The sequence below is a fragment of the Seriola dumerili genome, unplaced genomic scaffold, assembly GCF_002260705.1.
Source record: "Seriola dumerili isolate Sdu_G_001 unplaced genomic scaffold, Sdu_1.0 BDQW01000025.1, whole genome shotgun sequence".
In the NCBI taxonomy this organism is placed as follows: domain Eukaryota; kingdom Metazoa; phylum Chordata; class Actinopteri; order Carangiformes; family Carangidae; genus Seriola; species Seriola dumerili.
In genome coordinates, this window is record NW_019174280.1 from 16,118,630 (window position 1) to 16,143,243 (window position 24,614).

The 24,614-nt window shown below is 40.2% G+C and overlaps 1 protein-coding gene across 2 annotated transcripts in view; it reads right to left on the reverse strand.

The window, feature by feature from the left end:
• Positions 1 to 24,614, reverse strand: part of lpgat1 (lysophosphatidylglycerol acyltransferase 1) — a 46,569-nt gene that overhangs the window by 11,865 nt on the left and 10,090 nt on the right. For both annotated transcript variants that reach the window (XM_022769511.1, XM_022769517.1), the window contains exons 3-6: positions 16,189 to 16,307; positions 14,118 to 14,213; positions 10,913 to 11,192; positions 4,385 to 4,511 (exon numbers count right to left, since the gene is read on the reverse strand). In XM_022769511.1, the coding sequence (XP_022625232.1) occupies positions 4,385 to 4,511; positions 10,913 to 11,192; positions 14,118 to 14,213; positions 16,189 to 16,307 (622 nt within the window). The remainder of the gene's footprint in view (positions 1 to 4,384; positions 4,512 to 10,912; positions 11,193 to 14,117; positions 14,214 to 16,188; positions 16,308 to 24,614) is intronic.

Genomic DNA, 24,614 nt, shown 5'->3' on the forward strand with positions numbered 1-24,614 from the left:
GTCACAACACACCAAGGTGACAGCAAAGACTGATCAAATGCTTCATGTCTTCTGTGAAATCACACCACAAAGGCTACATCCAATGACAAGCTGACTGCTGACAAACACCTACGTGGAGGAAATAACTAGTCGGTAGTCTGTATTTACAATCCAGAAAAAGAAAACCAGATGGTACAGCATCTTAAAAAGATGTTCAAAAAAAAAAAAAAAGAAAAAAAATAGCCAACCATCTTCATGCTCATCTGGTGGTTAAACAATCTTTGCTGTTCTTCTGTTTGTACGACAAGAAAAGAAGAGGTGGAGGCAAACAACCAGGAGACACCACAGTAAATGGGTGAAATCTCCAGCTGAACAGACACTCGGAGAGCTCTCTTACCGACTGCCTCCACTGCAGATTTAATGTGCTGAATCATCAATAAGGGCCGACGGCTGACACTCACAGCCCTAACACTGTACAGCAAGAGTCTGACAATCATCTTTTCTGCATGTTTTCCGATAAAACTTTCAATTTCATGACTTTTACCACAAATATTTAGAAGTGTTATTCACTCCAACTTCAGTCAGGCTGGTTCCTCGCCAGCCCATAACAGCAGGCCGAGTCCTATATATGCGAATATTGCTGACTGACTGAGTGATGTGATTCAATTCAATGCCTTTATTGTCACTGCACAGTGTACAATGAAAGTACGTGTCTCCAATGCTACATGCAGTAAAGTAAACATAAGCACATACAGTGGCAAAACTACAGTAGACACATTCCGATCGAGGCGAGAGCAGAGCTGCTGCATCTGTGCGTGTCGCCATCATAACGCCCAACAATCCAACTACAGTGTGAGTGATGAAGTTACACCATTGTTTGGCTGGACGAGTGCTGGAATTTTGCCTTTGAAATTGCCCTTTCAAAATGATTTCGAACAAACAGTGTTGTCAACTTTGACAACTTAGCATCTTCGTCACTAGATTAAATTACTTTTTGGAGCCCTTTAGCTGCCTAGTGACAAATCTAGCGACTTTTTGGATAAAGCTTAGCTTCATTATTCTGTAGTGTGAGGCTGGGCTTTCCCTCCACAGGCACACCTCTCTGTGCTGACCACACAACAGCTGACGTGAACGAGCTTCTAACTCTCTCAGTGATCATTTTACAAGTAAATATAGCCGAAATCACAACACACAGCTGTTGTCTTTAACTTCTATATTTGGTGATTTTGTCAGACACCGTTGCAGTTATAAAATTAGGATATTAGCAGGGCAGCAGCTTAGAAATGGTTTGGAAGTGACTGCTGGTTAACATGCAGTCTTAATGGGCTGCGTTTCAGTCACTATTTCAAACTTGTTCTGTTGTCTGAAAACAGAAACAGGAAAACATATAAATGAGAACAGCTTTATCACAGATTCGTATTTGTGAGAACAGAGACTAGGAGAGAAGCAAAAAGATAAAGAAGTGAAACGATCTGACACAAGGCAGAATGCAAATACGACGCAGTCCAGCCATTTGATCTAGTCTTGTTTAGTTCAATTTGTGTCTTGCATTACTGTTAAATGCTCCTCTAAAAATGTCAACTTTATTGCATTTGGAAAAGTACAATGTTTCAAGTCCAAAGTAGCTCTTGGTCATGTGCAAATTGAAATAAAAAATTCCCCTTTGTCTTGACTACGTTGCAATGCTGAAAACCACCATCTAATGCAACAGACTCAAACTACTTTGCAGTATGGTGCCGTAATGTGTCCTATTTGTAAAATTCACCGACTTCCCCCGAGAACAAAATCCCTGACCTTCCCCTTCTTAAGTAAACCTGTTTTTCGTCCTTTTGTGGCATTGAGAAAGACAAACTTTCAGATAAAAGATGCAACACAGAGTCTGTTGAAACAACCTGAAGCCTGATATGTACTCTCAAAACACTTCAACCAATGGTCAAGTATCATTCAATTCTTCTTAATAGATTTGTCTGAAGTTATTCTGCGTGTGTTGTCATTGTAGATGACGTGAATAAAGACGCTGTGAATGGTTAGCTGGACAGGTGAAACCTTTCTTCTCACCTGTATGACTCTTGTGTGACTCGTATCGTTCGTGTTTCTCTGACGATGTCTGATTTCAAAAGCGCAGCAATTAAAGTGAAGTCTTATCAATGTTATTATTACCATTTTATAATTTGCAGGCAGGCTGGTGAAAAAACGCAGCACTCACTGTAGAAATTGTCCCAGACTGACACAGCAGAAACACTGTCGTGGGGTGGCACACTCTTCTATCTGCATCACCAAAGTGCATCATATTGCTCACTCCCCCACGGGCACATTAATCCTCTTGTTGACTCTGCACCTGTACCAGCACGGGCCTAACTTCTCTATGATCAGTGCCGTCTACACAGTCAGAACTGTGTGCGCACACTTATAACAGGAACAGCTGTGTCTGTAGCTTGGTTGGGTGCCTCCCTGCCCGTACCCAGGATGCAGAGCTGCCGACCAAGCGGGGGAAGCTGATTGTGTCGATGGCTGATTAGAGAGTCCCCGAGGTGGGGTGGGACTAGTGCATCCTCTGCTCGTCTAATTACAGACTTAATGAGTCCTTAGCTTTAGTCCAAGCGGCCAGAGAAGCCTCCTGAGAGGGTCTGGCAAGCCAGGGCTCATAAATCACCTTTTACTTTGCCCTATCCCACCCTGCACACAGAAGTGTACACACATACACGAGCTGTGTCACGGAGGTTGGTCAGGGGTGCAAAAGAATATTAAGGGTCGAGATGACTTCTGCCTGATGACTCCTGTTTGAGCTGGGATACGTCCCTTGCGATCTACCTTGTCAAGACAATGCACAGAGGACCTCATCTATCTTGAACTGAGTCTACAGAAAATCTAATCCTGGCCCACCTTCATCATATCCTCAAGTGGATGGATTAGCAACAGAGGGGAACCTGGAGGGCAGTGAGAGCAGGACAACATGGAGGGGCAATGCATTCACTTTGCATAAGAGCAGTGATATTCTTAGCTACAGAACAAAGGATGGTGATTGTGAATAATGCGGGTTAATTTCTATTATGTCCTGCATTTCCATTTTTCTGTGTGATCTATGAGAAGTCCTGTTGCCATTCTACCACGTCAACATTTCCATTAAAACCCAGTAACGCTACAATATCACCAACTGGAATTTCTTTGAATGTGTCTTAAACATTTGCAAAAATCGACACAGTCAAATACTTGTACACTAACAGTAGAACATTAGTCAAATCTATGAAAAAAATTGGTTTAAAACTATTCAAATAAACTGATGTATGTCAGCAACTGATGATTATTTTACTATCTACACTGCTGATTATGTTCTCAATCAATCAATTCATTGCTTTGCCTGTGAAATGTGAAAAATGTCCAATGTAATTTCCCAATGCCCAAGGTGATGCCGCACCAACAGTCCTAAACCCCAAAATATTTTGTTACAATATACGACAAAGAAGAGCAGATAATCCTCACATTTGAGAAGCTAAAACCAGTGAATATTATTAAAAATGAAATAAATTATTAAATGACTAATTTTGTTGATCAACTCATTTATTTTTTCAGGTTTAAAATAATATATGTATACATTTTTTCTTTTTTTAAATCACTTGAGTCTAAAAATGTCATTACTTGTATACAAAGGCAGACCTGGAGTAAACACTCTGAAATCTAATTAAACAAGTTATGTTAAATAAGCCTTATCCGAAGCCGACTCTAATCAAAGAGGGAGAAAATCAAGGCAACATTTGGCTTACATGAAATGACATGATGACTGAAATGTTTTGTCACATGTGAAGGCATGCTGTAACTCTTTACTATCAAGTGTGTTCTGCTGATTTAATAGGCATGCAAGGTGGGTTTTTCTGCAGTGAACTTGTGTCATCAGTGGGTGGACTTAAAAATCAGTGATAAGTTCTTCCTCTGTATATGTGAACACTGGTAAAGTGAGTAATATGAATATTGTGGAGTCTCAAAGTCTCTGTGTATCAAATCTAAGTGACTTGTAACTCTATTACAGATCTGTGATGTGACTCTCTTGTAATATGATTCCTCTCATGGAGAAAATTTATAAAAGACATAGACATGGGGAGGGTTATGAGAGCTGGAATGTGACATGAGCAAAGTCACTTTATTAGTATCATAACCTGAAAGCACCAATACAGGTCTAAAATGTTTAAAGTCTACTAACATTATGTTGCACTTCCTTTGCGATGCAATGTGGTGCATTTTCATGTGATGCAGTTTCTTTGCATGTAGGCTGCATAATGAATTTGCATAGCAATAATGGTTCTGGTGTTCCCTCTCATGTGAATGACAAATTGCAGTTCTGAAAATAGGTTAGAACAAACCTCAGATGGAAAAGTGAAAGCTGAATGTAATGACAGACATTTATCCTTACCTGTAATGTACATGTGTGACTGTAGGAGGCCTGTAGCCAAAGATCCAGGTCTGAATGTCCATGGGTCTTGCTTTAGGGTAAGCTATGGTCACGTCTATTACCCAATGCAGGCCTTTACGCTTGTTACCTGTCATGGAAGAAACACAAATACAGAAAGAGAGTTGACACACAGGGAGCTAGCTAAAACATACTCAAACTTAGCCTTGTATTTTAGGTATATGCCGTATTCCAATAATCATCACAGTGACAGTCTTCTTGTTTAACTCCCACACAAGCCACAAGGTCTTAGAGGTCAAGATGAGTCTCCAGCACAGCAGCCCAGCAGCTGGTAGAGAGTCAATTCCATCAACCTGCTCCTCCATCTTAAGGACAGTGTCTGTAACTAGTATGTGGATATTTTCATATCATAGCAGTGAAGCCAAATGAAGGATGGATACCTGCCAAAGTGGCTGGTGGAAGACCAAGCACCAACTTGACAGAATTTGGCTGGCAGCTACACTTATGAGTCACAGTGAAACTAGAATTACTACCTCGTAGTTGTATGCCTCCACCACTCAGACTAGTTTCAGGATTTAATCCCTGTTTATCCAGAATCATAAAAAAAAAATTTGTTTGATTTGAAACTCCTTTGTTTGAAATTCAGTTATGGAGTTATGGCTAAAGTGTTTTGTGCAGTCAATCTGATCTTGACCTTTGACCACCAAAATCTAATTAGTTCATCCTCGAGTCCAAGTAAATGTTTGTGCTAAATTTGAAGAATTTCCCTCAAAGTGTTACAGAGATATTGCGTTCCCGAGAATGGGACAGATGGACGGACAGACGAAAACATAATGCCTCTGGTCCTGGCTGTCGCCCGCCATAATGAATGACTATGAAAGTGTACTTTCTTGTATTTTGTTATTCCAATTTATTAACTATAATTTATGAAAGGGTAAGACAGACAGACAATGTGGAAAAGGAGAGAAGGGGGAATGAGAGAGGAAGGCGAAAGATGACAGATGGGAGAGGGAGTACTAGACACGTGATACAGTTTGGGAGTCAGCTGTGGGGCGCATGTGAAAAACTATTTATGTACGTTATGCAGGGTCAGCACTTCACTCACCTGCACATACGCAGACAGAAATAAAAGAAATAAATGAAAAGACGGACATGATGAGGCTAATGTTTCTTCTCTACATTAAATTCCTTGTCTGTTAATAATTCCACAACTGCAGGACGTTGACACAAACATACATGTGTGAAATATGCCGCGACTTTGACTCTAAGGATGCAGTGACTTTCCACAGACAGTCAATGTGTGTCATTACTGGGAGGGGTGAATGTTGAGAAACATACAAGAGGTGACCGACCAAACAGCACTGCGGAGTGCAAGGCATATTTCTTCATTATAAATGGAGGCTTCACGTTTCCCACTGCATTTAGCAGCTAGTCTAGACACGTACCAGATATGTTTATTTCCTGGAAACACAGAGATAAAACTGATAACAACCTTAACATCTGACAGTGGGTTGTGACAGCAAACAAGCCGGGGAGCGTTCCTTTAAGGTGACGACTGCACGAGCTTGTCAAATGTGAAAGGGAGAACACCAGCAGCCTCAGTCAGTAAATCTGAAATGAAGCTGATCTGAAGCAGTGCAGTGTCTTTGACTGCTTGACTAATGTCCCAGCCCTGCTATTACTATAGAGCAAGCACCCCCCACTCTGAGCACACTGGTTTCTTTATGTTAAGTAAACATGCCATGCCTGCGTGACAAAGCGAAGCTACATTTTTTACAACTGACAACAGCGCCTTTACATTACACCTTGTCAGGGTCAACAGCAGTAAAACAGAAAACGTTGTTAACAAGTCATAATTTCAACCCTTTCACACACATAAAATAGTGGAAATGAGGAGCACGGGGTGAAAGAGTGCGACAGAGATATTACCAAATGAGTGGAGTTTTATAAACACAGAGTTCCTTTGATTTAGGTGTACAATGTTGCCTGATTTACTCACCAGCCTTTACAGGCTTGCTGTGTTTATACTCACGCTCTTGCAAAGTATTACTAACCCTCTAAGAGGAAAGACTTATGTAGAACAGGTAAGCGCACTAAATCAAATAACAAGTTGGAAGCTTAGTGTTGGTGACACTTAAATTATGTGACCCTAGTGTACTTTGTTTATATCCCAACATTAGCTTTTCACTTCTGGTGATTGTATTTAGGCTTCAAAAATCATAAAAGTGCTGATCGTTTTATGAAAATTATTTTGCTGAACAAAACGTTTAATTTTGTGCAATAATTCAAAAGCCAACGAACAAATCTCACTGGTTTTTGGTCGAGGGAACCAAGGTGATGCTAACTTCTGGGTTGGACTACAAAAATACATCATCCCTGCAGCACTCTATAGCAGTTGCAATTTAACTGACATTGTTACATCCACTATTTTGTCAGATGTGTAACCAGGCAAATATTGACATGAAACAACTTTTTGATTAAATGAGAAAATTATAAACAGATTAATCGATAAAAATAATTGTTAGTTGGAGCCCCCTTCACTTGTCACTATTCTAATTTCAATTTTACAACACTTTTGGTTTAATGCTTATTTATGATATTGTTTTTTGATTTGCAATAATAAAATTTGTTGCCAAATACTGTTTTAACAGTTTCACAATTGCATCCAGTAAAACCTAAAAATGCCAGCCTTTATTGTGTGTTTTGCTTACTGCATAGATGTACACCTACACACACACACACACGTAATGAGGGCAGAAACCCATGATAGACACCAGACCTAAGAGTGCACACCTCTGTTTGCGTAGTGTAAATCTGTTTGAGAACTTTAACTCCAGATAAAGGAGCCAGAAATACGCAGGTGAGGGACAAGCTGCTGGCTTATTCATACCAATGTTACAGTGACTTGGTAGGCAGTGGTACTGATGGGAATGGCTACCACCAGAGCTATCCCTGTGTGTGTAATTGGATCCAGATCTCTGTCCAAGTGTGCTGAAAGGCAGCCATCGTCTCCTGTGTGGCCAGCCAAAGAACAGGGCCCTGATCCAAGGTATCGTCAGTGCCCTTTACACCGTGACAAACAATACTGTAATAACAGCAGTCGTGGTAATTTAAAATGACATCAGAGAGGCCCTGTCCTTCTGTAAACACTTAGAGGAAGGAAATACACTGGCAGATATCTGGCTCTCTATCAGGCCACTCTGCGGGCCAATTACAACACTTCAAGCCCACACTTGTCCCTCCTACAGACTAAACTGTGGGTAAAAACAGTCTCTGATTGGTCGGTGCTATGAAACATGTTTACCTGTGGGTCATATGGAACCTCATTCACACCCTACATGACTCACAGCTTTGAACTTTGCTTGCCTGCCAACTGTTTTATAACATATATAAACCTTATCAGTCTTAGCTGCAAAACGGAGCCTTTCTGCAGGCTATGAAGTACACTGTCAACCATTGACCCATGTGCTTTGTATCTGTGCTGAGCAGTGTATTTAGCCCGGGTGACATTGCATGGCTGATACACAGCGGCATACACATTTACATCAAATCCTATTTTCTCCAAGTGGCCCATTTGTCTGTGTGAGTCAGCAAGCTCTGGGCACCTCTGCAGAGCATCAGGGAGGGTCAGAGGGAGACAGAGCTGTGTCTTTGATCAACCACACACACACAAACACACACAACACACACACACATACACACGATAGTGAGGGACATAATGCTCTTCTGGGTACGTGTGTTTTTTTTTGCCCTAGGTTTTAATGCCATTAGCTAGATTCAAGTGGAAGGACAAGCCCTACTGCAGCAACCAGCTTCCCCTCCTCCTGAGCTGCAGGAACAGAGGAAAGGACACAGGGACATGTACATAAAGAATGAACTGGGATATAAACTGGAAGTACAGTACACAAAAGCAGTGAAACCCATAATGTTCAATTAGAAAAGACTAATACTGACATGTCTAAAACCTTAAAAAAAAAAATTTCCCCTTCCTGTCAGAGGTTACAAACAAAACGTCTGTGATCATCAGTGTTTGTTGACACTGATGAGATGGTTAAAGACTTTGTGCTAAATTAGCAGACAAGCCAAAAACAAAAAACTGCACACACAGCACATACTTTAGCACATAAACAGCACTGAGCTTGTTGTATCTAAATTTTACAAGGCCAATTAAGAGATACTCCTTTGGTTTGACAGTCCATCCTGCAGAGGGATAAACAGACGGCATTTTGTCGTTAGTGCTGAGGCTGTTGGACACAGAGCTGTGTTAGCAAACTCAAGGAAGGCTCAAATCCCTGAACCACATTCCCAATAATGCTGGCTAAAGTCTCTCTGAATTACTATTAACACAGCACACTCTTAAAATGGATTTTGAACCAAAGCCAGGAGAGTCCACTGGGTAAACTGAGTGTGCAGTGTGCACAGGAATGGGGGAATCATTGTATCTCTATGTTTATGGCCATTTTAATGCCGTGCTGTTTTGCTGAGGATGGTTCCAAGAAGGAGGTTTACTGAGTTATCTGGGTAATTTTGCTGAGTAAAACCCTGAACAGGTATTTTTTACATTAGTCCACAGTCTAGATTTAAGGGCGTACTAACCCTCCTTTTGAAACAAGGCCCTGATCCAGGTAGTTGAAAAAACATTCAAACTTTTGTTCATCAAATTCAGCATAAGAAAATTCACACTAATTGCACTTTATGTGGGCACATGAATTCTTAACATTCCTATATCTTGTGGTCATGTCATTAACGTATTTTGGGAGAATATGTTTAATCATAAGCAGAATTTTAGGTTATGAGATCCCTGAGGACAGCACGTTTTTGTATCTTGGATTGATTAAAAATGTAAACTGGTATAAATGGAATTGCACTAGGCTAAGATAATGGCATAGTAAGGGATGTATTTGTGAGAGAAACATGACGTTGCATGAGACGTTTCCCTTGGGCAATAAGGGCAGACCATCCCCAGAAAATGAGATGAGTGGATCACCTGCACAACAAAAATAGAATAAAAAATGTGCACCTCACTTGGTCTCCATACCGTGTTGTTTGTTTTCTCTTCTTTTGTAAAACATCTTTAAATTGTTACAAATAAAGTGACAAAAAAAAAAGAAAAAAAAAAGAAGAAATTTTCAATCTCAAAGCTTGTTAATTGCAGAGCGTCTTCCCGCTCATTGGCTGAATTTAGGGCTGGTCTCTAGACAGAAAAATTACTCTTCTGCAAATCACCACTGTGGTTTCAGGGACCTTGATGCAATTTCTGGCACCTCTGTGCATGTCACCCCTCTCCTCTCCCGGCAATCTTTACCACCAGTCACCTTTCATTTAAAACAGGATTCCCAGAGGACAGTGGGACACAGAGGTGATGATTTAACGCTTCATGTTTGAAGCATGCTCCATCCCTGGCCCTCTAGCTAACATTTGAGCAACAACTATAGCGCACACTACAGCTGGACAGTTCACAAAGACTGAAGTACACTGAAGAAAGAAAAAATAAAACTGACTTCCCCAGAAATAGCATTCTACTTTTTGAGGCCCACAATCCTCAATGAAAAAAAAACACAATCTGCAACTTCAAACAACACCTTCAAATCCATCACATCACAAAAGGCTGAATAAAACATACTCAAAATCAGTTTCAACATTTCAAGTGAATGACTGCTACTCTGAAAATTCGGTCTTTTTATGGGATTGCTGTTGATTTGTAAAAGTTCTCCGAGTGAAACGTGTTAGAGAGCAGCAGCTAGTTTGCTGAAGTGTGCTGTCACACAGTACTGTTTCATTTTAAAATGTTGTTATATTGAAAACTGAAGAAAAGGAGGCGTTCTGGAGTGACCTGTCATTATTCTGGGATCAATTCTCAAGTTCAGGATGCAGGAATTTAAAAAAAAAAAAAAACACTTAAAAGGGTTAGGATTTCTATAGAATGTTTGTTTTTAGAAGTGAACAAATAAGAGCTTATTTATAGATTTTAAGAAGCTGGAAAAACATGACTGACTTGTTTATTTAGCTATTGTGCAGTTATGTCCTTCCCTTTTCAAGCCAATCCTGCTCTCAGACCCCCGCTCCTCTGTGCCTCTACATCTCCAGGTTTTGGATTGTTTGTCATTTTACTCAACCATACACTTCTTAGATTATTTTTTTATAACTAATATTTTACTGGTTCAACCTTTTATAAAAAGGGACAAATAAGTAAAAAAACATTTATAGAAGCAAAAGCTTCATATATTACTGATTGAGCTGCTTATCCTTTTGTGGTAAATGTTGTTTATGTTTTAAAAATACAACATACAATGGCATTTAAACCTGGCTTATTTCCCCTCCTTGTCACATACTTTAACACTGAGTTGAGCCAAAGACACTTCCTTGTGGTTTAACCCTCTGATTTTGCCTAATTTTTGCTGACTTTCTATGTGTTCATTTTTGTCTTTCAAATCCTAAATATATAAAAAATTGTACCTATAAACTTACAAATCTTCATCCTTCTTTTGAGGGATTCTGACTAAAGTTTTGGTGTGTTATGTGTTAAGTTACCTGTCTGGTTTGGGGTCCCGGTCTCGCTGCCCACGCTGCCGTTCTCCTGCTGGGCGGACAGGGTTTTCAGGATGACGTGGGTGGCCCCGAGACGAGGCAACGTGACGTGGGTCAGGTGGGGGAGCGAGTGCTTCTTAGCAAATAACTGGCTGGTTTCCCGCCGCTTGCGCAGGAAGCCACCCTCGGGGAACAGCACTATCCACTTCCTGTCACGGCTGTGGTAGTATTTGTCTAGGTGATCTTTCAGGTAGACCAGCTGCTTGTCTCTGTGAGCTTTACCCTGTAGGAACAACGGAAAAATACATTCAGACAACGTAACACAACATCACGGTTCAGCTAATAATTTGGTCACATATGGAAGATTTCAGTGTGGTCACAGCTGTGTCAAGCCACTATTAGTTTAGAAAAGGTAGAAGCTAATTCTTAAAGTGCCATCATTTCTCAGAGTTGGAAGGTATTTAAGTATCCCGAACAAACAAAGCAATTGAAGCTAAATGCTAAATTCATTAACTTCATTAGATGGAAGGTTTTGTCAGCAAATAAACAAATCCGAAGTTAGCTGCAGTAACACTGTGGGGCACTCAGAGAAACATTAATGGCACGACTGAAATGGATGCAAAACCTGATGGCCTTGATAACATTAAGAGCATTAGCAGTGATGGGACGAGGAGGAGTGGGATTGATTTCTAGTTAGGCCTGGTCAAAAGCTATTCTAAAAGCATTAGCAAAGCTGGGCTGGATTCTGTGTGTGTGTGTGTGTCATGTTAGCACACGTGTGTTTGATCTATGGAGCTGTATGTAGTAAAACTGCTTACAACACTACAGATTTATTGGCAAAACAAAAACTACTGAAGAACTATTCTTAGCTGCTCTGCTTTAAAAACACGGAGAGAGCGAGAGAGCGTGCGAGAGAGAGAGATCACAAACTTATACATGACCTCAAGACTGTTCTGATTTTACTCTAGCTTTAAGAGCCAAGTGGATTGAAGGAAATATACTCAACTATGTGTCTGTAAGAGTCAGACTGTCAGTGTAGTGGGGAGAAGGAGAGTTACTTCTCCTGCTTTCCCAGTGTCAGAAGAATATCCTTTCTTTTTAAATGAATAGAATGGTGTCTTGCATTTGGATTCAACTGTATTATCACTGGGTTTATCCACTCAAGGTCTCTGATGTTAGGCCACCTGTTTCTCAAGCAAACAGCTTTATTGCAGCCACGCTCCCACATGCTTTAGTCAAATGGAACCAAGGATATACATAGATACAGACAGAGTGTGCATGCAGTAGCCACTGGTCAGGGGATAATCACTGCGAACATTTACTAGATGCAGAGGTACTTTATTAGCACAATGTCTTTGGATCAAACACAGCAATGCTTTAACTTTTTTCCTGTTGCCTGCTGCCATTTAACAAGTAAAAACTATCCTGGATTTTCTCTACATCAAAGCTGTTAATACTCACTAGACCACTATTAGATCCCATTCTTATAATTTCTTCTTGTAAGAACTTGTGTTTATCACATGTTGGCCAGGTTGGCCGCTGGTCACTGATGTGATGATTTTGAGTGTATTAAGAATATGAATTCTTACACGTTGTGGGTTTGAAAATCCTTGAATAATGCCTCTAATTTAAGGTTCTTCTAAGTTTTAAAAGGTTAAGCACACGTGTGCTCCCAGAAAAAGTGTAATTAAAACCCCATACCATAAGTAACTGTGTGACTGCCATCAAAAGCATGCTGTGTTGTGCTGTGCATAATGATGCTGGAGACATGTCTGCCAGCCTGAGTGGTCACCAGATGCTTGGGAGGCTGGGGCAGATGCTTGCTGTGCTGTGTGGACGTGTGAAGTATTCTGGGGAAGGATGTCAAGAATGCGCACACTTGAATGCCAGAGGGGAATCACGCAGGGAGGAAGATGGCAGAAATGAGTGAGCCTGCTCAGGCCTTCCACTTTAGCAGGCTCATGGTGCTTCACCCTCGGCACAGTGCCTGATGTGAAATTCCATAGCGAAGCATTTCCATGACCCAAAAAAATTGAATTCCCTCTTGCCATCGCGTTTCTACAGCTCAAAAAAAGTGAGAGAGGATGTGTGGGCTTTTTCATTTATCTTCAGACAAAATCAAATATGGACAAACACGTGTCGTTATTAATGGTGGCAACCCATCAGCAGTGCTGTCCTTTAATAAGAAGTAATGATATTTTTAAACTTTTGTACTGTTTAGCCCCATAGAGAAAACATGACCACTGAGAAAACAGATCAGCTCTTTACCAACATCTACAGCATCAAATATTTAAACTGGTGTATTTTGTCATACAGTGGTTTGGGCTGGGTGAATATTTTAAGTGCATACATTGTAAAAACAAAAGTTTGAACAAAAGTTTATTTTCAGTCATAAAGTAACAAAGATGTTGTCTGGCTTCATTAGCTGTCTTGAGTCACCACAGCACTGTACACTGCGACTCGAACAGTCACACTATATGCATGCACCTGCTACAGTCCGGAGGACTGTCGTGACTTTAAAAAACAGCCCCACTGAGGCTAGTAAGCTAATGCTAACTAGCAGCTGTCTGCAGATATCAGACTGATGTCACAAAGCACAAACAGAAGAAGCAGATGAATTAGTGCACGCTCTTCTCTGCTTCACCTGTGCTGAAACTGATCATTAAAGTGAATGTCTGTACTGTACTTAGTTGAGGAGTCTGATATTAACAGTCCATTGCTGTGTGGTATTTTCAAATAGTCATAACAATGAAAGCCTTGCACTGTTGCAGGTGCTTCATTATTCTTTCACAACTGTCTTCAGCATTAAAGCCTATGAAATGTTATGACATAATTTTCCTGTATTTTGCAGGAAAATAAATTGATTAAAATTGTGAACTGACCCTGAAAACAAACAAACAAAAAACAAGATTACATTTTTCCCCATATTGCACAGCCCAGCTCATACAGTTATTACAAATGATTTGTGAGAGTGGATTCACCCACTTGTATGATATTCTGTCGATTAATCTATCAATAATCAAACTCTAAAACTTGCATATTTCAGGTATTTCCTGACCCGTAGGAGCCCTGTAGGCTCCTTGTGTAGGTGTGTCGGAGCTGGCTGCTCTGTTCCAGCTGCCCTCACAACAAAGGGTCAGTCTGACCCACTGGGGCTGAGCAGCCCTCCCACACGTCTGTCCACAGCCATCATCCCTCTCAGTCTTACCTGTCTGATGAAGAAGTCCCCATGGATCAAGGACACTAGGCCAAAGTTCGTGTATTTGAACACATGGTCCATCAACCACATCATTTTTCGTACCACCTGAAAAAGAGATACAATAACATCTGTGACAAACCCCACACAAATTTTACTCAGTCCCACATTTTCCTGTAAGCAGTAGCACATGACTGTGGCTTCGGTGCCAGTGCCCCAAACTGATACTGCCCCCTCTGAGCACTTCCACCCTCATGACCTGCACCGATGCAGCTTTGGCTTACTGTCCTTTCAGTGCTAAGAGGATAAACTGGGCCAGGGATGCAGTTGTTGAGGCGGATCATGTCATCATGTCTGTGCAGTTCAGCTCGGCAACTTCCAGTGCAGTGGCAGCCGCAGCCAAAAAACAAACACACATCATCACAGCTACACACACCTTCCAGCAGGACAGCAGGCTGCATGGTTTGAAGATGTTGTCAAATCAATAAATCTTTATGTGAAAAGTGTCAGACTGGACAGCTAATGTGACTTTTCTCTCTCGATATTCTATTTTCAACTTCACTTCTGCTGCCAACAATCTTCTTCCTGAAACACAACCTTGTTCTGTATGTGAAAAATTGACATCAAATTATGTATGTAATATCAACCTACGCAATTACGCAAGCAAATATGAATGAATAATATCAATAGTAAAACATAGACTTATTAACACCTCACGGCATGGCTTGAGGTGTTACAGGCTGCAGTCGAACCCTCCTTAGCTGATGACTTTCCAATCAGTCGTCATGTTCAAACTAAACATATGATATATAAATATAAACTAAAGATATGCTTCAAATAATAACTTTTCTCTTGCTTGTGGTCGTATTACCACACAAAGCCAGTGTCCATCCCCCAAATAAATTCTCAGAGAGAACAAAGTTGTAAAGGCACATAGTAGTGTGGATGAGATATATCAAACCTTTCCAAAATTATGACATATGCCTTTACAAACACAGCTTCAGTGTTTAGGTACAGTGGAAATCTTAAAAATCCAACTCTCTCAGCTTTCACGGCTCCAATTCTGTCTCTAATGACTTATTTCGTATGTCAATATGTCTATTTACACAATATAGAGTTTATCATTGATCTGTGTTTGTTTATGGTGCCAGACATCTATGTGAACTCTGTGGGTGTGCATGGCGTGTCTTCTCCAATGAAAAGTAGTTGCGTAAAATCATCCTAGTAGTAATCCAATTATCCAATAGTATCCTTTTGAAAAAGAGTAAGGTGTGTGTGGACTGTTGCGTGGACATGTTTCGCTGCCACACCTGTTGACAATAATCTGTATGAAGGAATGCAAAGCAGCCACCACTCGGATCTTTACACATCTGTTGTTGGCTGCCTGACAGACTTCAATTCACATTTTGTAATTTGAATGCAGCAAACCGCAGCACTGCTTCACGCTGCTGAATCTCTCTACTGACTCGACTGTTGTCACACACACAAAAAAAAAGGTATTATCTCATTACTCTCTCCTGTTCTACACAAAACACTCCCTCCTCCTCTGGGGACGACCAAAAAGTCAGTATGTGAAATGGACAAAACCACTGAGTATAAAAAAATAAATAATAAATAATAAATAATTAATTTCATTAAAAAATGACTGAATTGAACAGCAGAACTTGATAACAAGCAGTGTAAGATAATCAAAAGAGGAACTTTAATTTGAACTGAAACTTGCTCTTATAAACAATTTCCTTTGTGCAAATATCACTTGGCTAAACAAAATGACAGCTGAGACACTGGCTAACCTTTGACAAACATCCTTAAAACAAACATATTTAACTTGGGCTGAAAGGGTTTTTAGATCAATGTGTACCATTCTACATGAACTCCTTATTTGAAGTAACAAAGAAACACAAAAATGCTCGGAAAGCATCCTGTCCAGTAAAATACAGAGAGTGCAAAGTGCCCTGCAGGCTCAAACTTCTGCACGGCTTCAAGTTACACTGATGTCACCCCAGTTCAACCTTAACATTGTTATATTCTTGGATTTCCTAAAAGAGATACAATGAGGCAACACATCTCTCTCTATTCTTACCGTGCCCTTGTCTTGCAGGCACATCATGAGGGTGCACACATCTCCTGTGGACTGGTGGTTTACGATGACCATGGCTTCCTCTTCAGAGATGGGCCGTACATCGTCACCCCACTCCGTTACTGCAAGGCAAAATAAATAAGACAAATTTTGGTTAAACAGGCTGTGTAAATAGTTTCTTTTAAAAGTGCCCTGTGGAGTTTTCTTAAAACAATGTTTCTGTTTACACTCAGTGTTTGTCACTAAAGCTCATTGTGTCAATGTCTGAGGTCTAACAAGCACACTGACTCCACTTCATCATGATGAAGGCCACATTCCTCAGTTTGCTTTGAGATGAATTATCTATCTATCTATCTACAAGCTGAAATGCACTGGTCTCACCAACTACAAATGTTGCTGGAAGCTTGACTTCTTCAGATTTGTCACCTTTCACCAATTGTTAAAAATATTTTACTCATGCATTGTTTCACATGCACATTTGCTAGCTAACAGCCGCCTTCTTCTTCACTGCTTTTGTTGGTGCAGTGCTACATTTCTTGGCGTGTTATGGACACCAACTGTTGATCAGTGAAATAGTATAAAACCCTGAGCAGCAAACTGCACTGTGCTGCCCTTGTGCTTGTGTGCACTTGCATCATCCTCATTACTCCATAGAGATCTCAGGGAGTGCACACCTCTTCCAGGTTAAACACTCCAGTCATGTTTGGGGGAGAAAAATAAAACTTTTCTTTTATGTTTATCTAGATCTGTGTCAGCCAGATGTTTTTTTCCATTTAAGTAAGTGTTCATAATAAGTGAGCTAAAAAACACTACACTGGTGTAATGTTTAATTTTGAAATCACTTCACTGCATCTGGATTTGGTTCCAAATCAAAAAAACCCAAAAGTTTATTGAAAACTATTAACAAGGCTTTAAAAGTTTATATGCAAAGTATGAAATACACAACAGGGACAAAAACACTCTGTTCTTAAGGCAACAAGTTTGCTTTAAACATCAGAGTGAGAGGTGTGGTTCACTCCATCAACACAGTTAGAAAGGAGTGACTTTAACCATCTATGGTATACATACTGAAATCCGGTTCGTCTTTCTCAAGAGTGTTACATCTTTTAAAAATGTTGTCTCTTGTTCTTAAATCCACAAATATCCTGACACTGACTTACAGCTGTCTGATCCACATATCCTCTCTGCCTTAATCAAAGAGCAAAATAATAGTAAGTAATAGTAGTAAAGCAATCTCCATGCACCTACCTACTCTTATGGGGTTGGAAAAACATTTTCACTTTCCTGTTAATGTGGCCAAATGAGTGTCAGGCCACTTCCAGAGGCGGTTGCGAATTTTTACAACGTTGGATTAATCATCACTAAACATGTTCATTAATTGGTGTGAAAAGGGAATAAAAAAAAAAAAAAAAAGGTGCTTCGACAGAGAATGAGAAAGGAGAAGTGAGTTTCAGGAAACGGTAACACAATCACTTTCACTATTGGCCACCGAGCAGCGCAGAGGAAACTGTCCAAAAAAAAGAAAAAAAGAAAAAAGGGGATGGTTTGTAATTTTATGACATAGTACACAGACTTTCAAATTCTCTGACCGTCTGAGCTTTCATTACTTCAGTGAACTCTCATATGTGGTTTCTGGTGCAGCCACCAAGTGTAGGAAGGAAGGAATATATTTGAAAATAAAGAAACAATGACAACACAGGCTGAATATCTAACAACTTGTAATCAAAATCAATATTTCAAAGTATTACATTGATTTTGAAGTATATCAATGTTAGCATTTATCCTGCATTATTTGAGAAGCATTAAAACCAACTTATTATAACAGAGAATTTTTTATGACATTCTGGCTTATCAAATTAGCTGTTACATTATTAGTTTCCAGAGTCACACAATTATATTTTCCTTACAATGACTAAATGTACCGAACTACCTTCAAGGATACAAAATATTGGTATAAACATCCCTACTTGATATCTGAAGTTGCACTTATGCACTCATTTCTTTTTTTAGGCAGCATTAATTTATTTTTAGTAAAGAACAGGTACTGCGGGTACTTAACAAAGATTACAGTCTGAATATCCTCAGTTTAAAGACGTAATCATCAGGCTTTGTGTCAACACATAACATTAACGGCAAACTAGTTGGTGTGGGAGCTCCCTGACTGTTATAACATTTTGGATAAGCTGTAGGTTAGGTCTACATCCTGCTACAAAAGGAGCTCGGGCATATTTGCATGTCTACAATCCATAAATAATGTTTCCCACTTCAGTGAAACAACATAAGGTGTCCATGTGCAGCTGAGAACAGAACCAGCGCTTTGTTCGCTGTCAAAGAGATAAAAATAATACAAAGCAAAATATAGCTGCGAGCTGCAGTTCTTTGGGCCAAGTAGAGTCACGTCAAGCAGGGAACACTGCAAACACACACAGGTACAGAGGTGTTATCTACCCACAGAACAATTTTGATCAGACAAAATTTTGTGGATATATGACTCGTTTCCTGTTCTTGTGACTTCACTGCCAGTTTCTTTCAAATGTCACAGCCAAATAGTTTGGATTAATAAAATTAAGGCGAGTTAAAAATCAATTATTGGTCAGTCATATATGTCAATCACAGTTTACAGTCTTGTGTCCATGGCGTACTGAAGGAAGAGTGGGCTTGTCATGATTGAAATGATCCAGCCACAACATGGGGTCTGGCTTCAGATGAAGGCGCATTGACACTAAATGAGTACACAGAAAAATCACACAAAACCTTTCCTCAAAACTTACACGTGAACATTCAACTAATTATTTACACCTCTAAGACAGTAAGACTGACATGCAAGAGTGTAAAGATTAACAAATATGTATGAGAAAACTGATTCAATAGTCAATGATACAGTATGGCTACACAGATATGACCCAAATTCTACGTGAAAGTCAGCAAAAATCCATAAAGCAGTCAAAAAACAACTCTGCCGAGGAGCTCTTTCTGTGTGTGCAGTTTTGGTGCGTCTGAACTGAGAAGTCAGAATTTCTGAGGCTCCAGTCAGAAGTTTCAACTGAAACGTCCTAAAGTCGGATTTCCTACACGGAAAGTGGAAAGAACCTCACCAGACCCCGACCTCAAACTCCAAGATGGCTGCTCTGTGCATCAACAGAACTGAAAGCTGTAGTAATTTACAGTTTAGTAGCACTTCTGTCTTATTTCTGTCTCATTAAAACAGTTATGCACATAGTACTGTCCGACTTCTATCAGTGGACATACGGTGTTTGCATTCACAAAACATCGCGTGATGCGTTGATATAAACTGGTGTTGCTAACAATGACAACAACAAGCAACAACAACAATAACAAGCTTCTGACTTGAACTGGAACACAGTCCACTCAGGTGTACCGTCATTCCCAGCTCCCTCATCCGACTTCCACAGTACATGGAAGGCAGCATGACATGACCCGCCTCTCTCCGGCTTACAAGCTATGTCCTCCATTCACATACCTGTTTTGACAAATACGCCTACTCACTATCTCAACTGACATGCCCTCATGGTAAAGTAACCAATGAGAGAAGTCACCTCTTAAGAAATACTCTGAGAACCATCTGAAAAGTTATCACTGTTTACTACTGTTGGAGTGGCTGTGGGTATTTCTGATTCCGTGGTTGAATACAAATTCAGGAAATACACTTTTTATTTTTAAATTAACAATGTCCCTGCTGTGTTTGGTGTCTGTACAAATGTGCGTATCAAATGAGTTGAACGGGAGAGATACACACTGTTAATGATTGGAAACACTTAAAAACACTCACTGTGGACAGGCCTTTACTACTACATAGTAAATTAGTGAACTCCTGCCACTGTTTCTAATTCTCATTGATACACTGTTTCTATTTGACAAGCATTTTCAACCACACAATGACCAGTGTCTCTATCAGCACCTATAGGACTAGATCTCCATTGACCCGTCTGCTCTCTCATCCCTGATTTACATTGTCAGGCCTCTATTGAGAGTATGCAGGCTACTTCACTAGCCATTCACCTGTAGCTGAGTGTTGACAGGATACACACAGGAGCTGCAACAAAGGAGAAAATGCATCTCATGTGAGATGAGGGGTGACAACAATAGCCCTCCTGGAGAACACATGAGCTTCCTTTGCAATTCAAACACACTTGAGCAGCTCTGCATATCAACAGAGAACCAAGGAGGTGAAAGATTCGGCTGGGCTGCATTCGTTTCCTGGGAGTCCCCGCAGTTCACTGAGAGTCTGACCCGCTTCAGCTCTGTGTAATGCAAATGCTGCATCAGTCAGGCTTCAGGGTGTGGAGCAAGGGATCCTTTCCTCTCTATGGGGGAGTTAACTTTGGGGTTTCTGGCAGATAAAGATTAACCAAAGCTTATTTTACACACAAAGTTTAACATTTAATTAAGCAACAACATGACACTGACGCAAAACTAGATAGCTAGAAGATAAAGGGCATATTTGGTCCATGACAAAATGTTAAAGGTTCTGAGAACAAGAGAAGATAGTGCTAACATCCCCACATTTCACAATTAGTCATATAGATACAAAGATATTTCAGGGAAAAATTCATCTTGAAACACAAGCAGTGGTTTTAAAAATATTATTGGTATATTTACATTTCTGGGATTATTATTTTGTTATTGGGAGTTATAGTTTCCTTATTTTAATGCATGACTTTCCTGTTGCACACAACATGATATCACATTGTATTGGGAGATGATATATAGCTGCATTTCCACCACAGGAACCAGGAACCTTTTGGGGAACTATGTGCGTTTCGACCGCAGGAACGAGGGTCTAAATTTAGTTCCAGGGTTATTGATCGATCACCAAAAAAATACCTGGTCCAGGGGGTAGTACTTTCCAAAGGTTCAGGAACTTTGGGTGGTGTGGTCTGCAGTGCTAAACATTTCTGACTGGTCGAGTACTCACTGCATTTTATTTCACCCGCGATGTTTAAAAGTCTGCAGCGAGCGAGCAAACACATTTCCCACGCGCCAAAACAGGTCAGGGAGAAGGTAAAAAAGCTGAAACAGGACTTCAAAATAATAAAGTATCACAACGACCGGAGTGGCTAGGGTTGCCACCAATCACGTATAATTGTTTTTGGTCACAACGCGGCTAATGTCAGGTTGTGGTGTCAGTCCCTCAGAATCAAAGAACAAGATCAGTCAAAAAGAGAACAATTAATTATAGCAGAAGCAGATATGGTAATTTCTCCACTGACAGCAGCCTCAACCGACCACTCATTTAAGGGTGGATTTTTTCTCTTTAGGAGGAGCAGCCTTGGCACAATTAGTGAAAAGAATAGTCAGGGTCTAGTTGAGCAATAACGCAGTGTACCATATGGTCACAGTCATGGGCAAGGATGAATGTGACTAGTTCACCTTGAAGATGAACTGAAGCAGACTTGGGCAAAAAGTGACAAGGGATTTCTCAGAGCAGCAGAAGTGTGAAGCTAAAGAATCAAACAACAATACATAGTACATAATACATAGACTGCATAGTTATTCTCAAGACCTTTCTGTGGGCGATATGGCCTTAAACATCATGATATTTCCAAGGTAAGATTTATCGTCAGCATCAACTCAGCTGAACCAGATCCTGCACGTCTCGCCCTGTGAACCTTTTTAATTGCTAGTTACCAAAAGAAAGTGCCTTAAGGAAGGGCCACTTTCAATAATGTTTCATCACAAACCAAAAAATATGAGGCAACATTTTCATTTTATGTTTTCAAACATATCAACACGTCAGAATAAATATCTAAATCACCATTAAAAACCCTGTTAAATATGCAGTTATGCCATAGATAAGATTGGTGACGGCAGCTCATGGCTCAACACACTTTCCAGCAAGTTTTCCAGATGCACAGCAGTCAGAAAGTGCTGCCTGTCAGAGCAGTGGAAGGAGTTGTCACTGTAAACAGAGGCCTGAGAAATACCAACACACCTAAATCATAATTTTCACTGTCGATTAACTCGATTCATCGTTATCTCAATACAAAGTAAGAGATGAAAAATGCCCTCAAATGACTTGCTTTGTCTAACCAACAGTATCAGTTTATAATGACATAAAAAACAGAAAAGCAACAAATCCTCATTTTGGAGAAACTGGAAACTTTAGGCATTTTTGCTTAAAAACAAAATTAATTGATTATTAAAATAGCTGATGATTAATTTTCTGCTGAACGCTCAATTGATTTATCAACTGATTGTTGACAATCTCAGCCTTCAGCAATGCAATATATATTACTATTGTTTCTTATCACATCAAGATTCATACCACTATTATCAGAAACAATTTGACGGGGGCCACAGCCCTGTTGTCACTGTCTCATGGGTCTTTAGAGAGGGCTTAGCTGACAAGGTAAACGTCTAATGTTGGCTACTAAGAATATTGGACATTTTAGCTTAATTTCACAAGGTCATCAAAAATGTTTTCCAAACACCACATGACAGGCTCTCTGTCTCTGAGTGCATCTTCAAGGAATCTTTTGGATGATCACTCCACTCTGCTAAAATGATCAACAGGAACCGAAAACATTCTTAATTAGAGAGAAGTTATCTGAGGCTTAGAGTTCTAGGCTCAGGTTTCCTGAAATAAAACTGTTAAAATTTGTTCATGTCAACTATGTACCTTGTGGGCAGATTACCAAATGCAGTGAGCGTTTTATGGTAAAAAGTATGCAATTACATGCAAGTGTATACTCCACTGAATAGGAATCTCCTCCCAGGAGAGACATTTCAAGAAACCCATCAGATTAATCATTCCTATATGACTCATGGTAAAAAAGTTTTTTATGACGGTTGCAAACTGCTCTTATTCCACGAAGAAATTCAACCCACTGTCCCTGCTGCTAGCTATTCAGCATGTTCACAATGAGATTTAGTCATGTAATGCTAATGCACACCTCATTTACTCAGAAGTTCATTAGCAAATATTGGAGGACACACTTCTTTGCTGCAAGCATTAACAATATCTGCAAACATTTAATGCAGGAAGCTCCCTCTTGCCTGTTATGTTCATTGTATTATATTACAGTTATGAACATGACAGCCACTTAAACAGACATTTGAGCTGGTTAATGTTGCCTGGTGTATGCATTGAGTGTGAGACATAAGCAACAACTTGGTAATCATTGTTCATTCTATGTTCCTCAATACACATGGACACATTGTCTTAGCCGTAGCCTGGAGGCACAGGGTGTTTCTGAATCTTTCAACATTACACATCCTCAAAGACAGAGCTAGATACGGTTAGAAAAAGTGATTTAAAAAAGGGGAATGAAGGGGACAAGTTGTTTCAATGTTCAATTTAGGCCTTTGTTTCACCTCCTGTCCTCAAGAGAAAAAGGTCAATCCTCATGAGGACGGGAATCGAGAGCATACTTCTAGAAAAATGACACATCTGTGACACTTGCACAGGGGAGTGTGGGGTGTGCGTACCCTGAAGGCAACGTCATTTCATAAGGAGCATGCCTTCATGCTCACTGAAGTCCCCATTGTTGCGGGAGACGAGCATAAACGATATCACGGAGATGGGTCATCTGTCAGATAGAATACATTAGGGAAATTGTCTTTGAGAGATGACACAGTTAGCGTAGCAGGATGACAGCCACACTGCAGGCACAGTGTCTAATCCGGTATCGGTGGTCAGCTAAATGGTGTACCGCTGACCTTGCTACCCATCGCTACACTACTTTCTCCCTCTCTAGAGGAGGAGAGAGATGTGGCAAGGTATCACAGCTTCTCCATCACAAACGTGGCCATCCACAGCTAAGTACTGCCCAAGAGAAAAGAGCCCAAAAAACATATAAAACAAGAGTGGGAAGGGGGCATTTTCATTGATGGTTAAAGCTTTTTTGGTTAGTGGGTCAACTGGATGAAGAGTGGGATTTAATGCCAGCCAGCAAGCAAACAGTGAAGTGTTTTCTGCTTCAACTGCCACATTTTCCCGTTTTCATGGACTTTGGCAGCCATAATTTGAAACTCTTGCTTTTATAGTAACACTGATCTGTAGTTAAGACTGATTTAGGAGCGTGCTGAAGTTTTTCAAATAAAGGTGAAACAGCAGTCTGGTTAAAGTGGCCAAGGACGCAACCAGGTAGTAATCATGATCAGAGCTAAATTGTCAGTATTAGCCTTTAGAGATATTTTTTGGTGTAAACCATTGGTGTAATGGGTCATACTTACATAGTTTTTGCACCAGATGACAATGACAAGGTTATTTTTCAACTCTAAATATCCCACAGAGCACTTATTTTGGTCACAATTCTTTAAAAAAAAATGTGTTATGTGTTTATGAACAAGACTTGGGGTGCGTTCACACATGTGGTTACACAATAGTTGGCAGTAGCACTATCTGGCCACTCATGAATCTGCAGTTCTGGGGATGTGTTGTGATGAGCGTGTAATTTACATATCCT